This window comes from Octopus bimaculoides, chromosome 15 (assembly GCF_001194135.2).
Source record: "Octopus bimaculoides isolate UCB-OBI-ISO-001 chromosome 15, ASM119413v2, whole genome shotgun sequence".
NCBI classification, from domain to species: Eukaryota; Metazoa; Mollusca; class Cephalopoda; order Octopoda; family Octopodidae; genus Octopus; species Octopus bimaculoides.
Genome location: NC_068995.1, coordinates 31,492,104 through 31,494,090, shown reverse-complemented (window position 1 = coordinate 31,494,090; position 1,987 = coordinate 31,492,104). Strand labels below are relative to the sequence as shown.

At 44.3% G+C, this 1,987-nt stretch overlaps 1 protein-coding gene across 1 annotated transcript; it reads left to right on the top strand.

Moving 5' to 3' along the window:
• Positions 1–359: 359 nt before the first annotated feature.
• Positions 360–1,151, top strand: LOC106869375 (U6 snRNA-associated Sm-like protein LSm1). Its single transcript, XM_052973429.1, has one exon. It carries the CDS (start codon positions 414–416, stop codon positions 810–812), a length of 399 nt encoding a protein of 132 aa, XP_052829389.1. The 5' UTR covers positions 360–413; the 3' UTR covers positions 813–1,151.
• The last annotated feature ends 836 nt before the right edge of the window (positions 1,152–1,987 follow it).

Genomic DNA, 1,987 nt, shown 5'->3' with positions numbered 1-1,987 from the left:
GTTATGCCGAGTCTCCGTAGCTTGTGACATATCCCATGATCAACCTTATCAAAGGCCTTTGCAAAGTCAAGATATATCACGAGGAATATCACCATACTTCTTACCAACATGGATCCTTTCAGATATATCACTCCAATTTTCCCAGTTATGCCGAGTCTCCGTAGCTTGTGACATATCCCATGATCAACCTTATCAGAGGCCTTTGCAAAGTCAAGATATATCACATCTACATTTGAGTGATTCATTTATTGTTTCAACACCAAGTCATAATGTTGCAAATGGAAGTCACTGCACTGTCCTAAGCTATTGCCCCAGCATGACCGCAGCCTCAAGGATGAAACATATAAAAGAATAAAAGGACGGAGGCGGCGGCTGTAGAAGCAGCAACATCATCAGCTTTTCTCTATTTAGAGATGTCTTATCTGCCTGGAACTGCTAGTTTGGTCGAAGAAATAGACAAAAAGCTGCTTGTCATTCTCCGAGATGGTCGTACATTAACAGGTTTCTTACGAAGTGTTGACCAGTTTGCCAACCTTGCTCTACATCGAACAATTGAACAGATCCATGTTGGTAAGAAGTATGGTGATATTCCTCGTGAAATCTTCATTATCCGTGGAGAAAATGTTGTTTTATTAGGAGAGATAGATGTGGAGAATGAAACCAGCCAAGATCTGGAGCAGGTCACCATTGATGAAATACTTGAGATGCAAAGGGAACAGCAATTGAGACAATTGGAAGAGGAAGACAGAAAGAAGAAAGCTCTTTTGGAACGTGGAGTTCATCCTCATACAGATTCTCTCCAAGATGATTAATTCTTTTAACAAACCAAGATGGCTCATGTTCCCCTTTTCACAGTTGTCGATGCTGCTGTCAGGAGCTGTACAGGACTAACACAAAAGACTGATAACATTAAATTTAGTTATCATCAACTTCAAACTACCTCTGGGTGGTGTGAAGAGAAATGGATGTAGTTGTAGTTTACAGCAGGAATGATGATTATGTATTATTTTGTTGATGTCATTCAACTCACAAGTCATGTAACCTTAATTTAAGAAGCCATGTTTTATTGGTCAAACAAACGAAACTCTCCCGTATGAATACTGAACCAGTGTAAGTCAATACTTTCATCTTAAAATTGGAGTGTTTCACTTCTTGGAATAAAATTTTAAGTTTAAAAAAAAAAAAGAAAGAAAAAAAGAAAGAAAATAGGCGTGGAGGGGCAATCCGATGCCGTCCAATAACGTCGTGGGGCGTTGGACGGAAGGTCCTGTTAAGCTGCTTGGAGTCTGGTTCGGGACAGGCCTTCAGATAGAGAAAAATTGGAGCGAGGTGACCAGCAGGGTGACTGCTCTAACCGAGAACTGGTCTGGGCGGGCGTTATCCATGCTAGGAAAGGTGGCGGGGGGTGTAGATGTTTATAGCATCGGTTATCACCTACCATCTGACTGTGGTGCCTTGCCCCGATTTGTGGCTGAACAAGTTGGAAAGAAGCCTTTTTCGCTTTTTGTGGAAGGAAGGAAAACCACTCGTGAAACGTTCTGTCTGCTGTCAGAAACTGCTAAAGGGTGGGCTAAGGATGCCTTGGCTGACGATGCGAAAATTCGCGTTACGGTTGAGGCACCTTTGGCTTTACCTGGATGGAGAGCAGGTCTGGTCACCGCACGTCCGGTTCTACCTTCCGCAGTTAACGTCCTTAACGGACGTTGGTAATTGGATCAAGCAGAGACCTAGGCTGGGGGTCTGGCAATTGGAGTGCCGACAGGCACTTCAGCTACTCTCTCGGGTGGGCAATGCCAGCAATAGGAGTTCCACCGCGGATGTTTATAGCGGGTTAGTGGGATTTAGGTCCGAAGACGCCTTGGGGGAGACCCTGGACTACGATGAAAATCAGTTGACCAACTGTTCAGGAGAACTTTCGGGCCGGGGTATCTGGACAATTACCAGAAATCCCTGGCTTGGCAGTGCTTTCGTGCGGCGTTACCTGTTC

Excerpts from the sequence above, each read along its gene's own strand:
- LOC106869375 (XM_052973429.1), top strand. The coding sequence starts at position 414 with ATGTCTTATCTGCCTGGAACTGCTAGTTTGGTCGAAGAAATAGACAAA.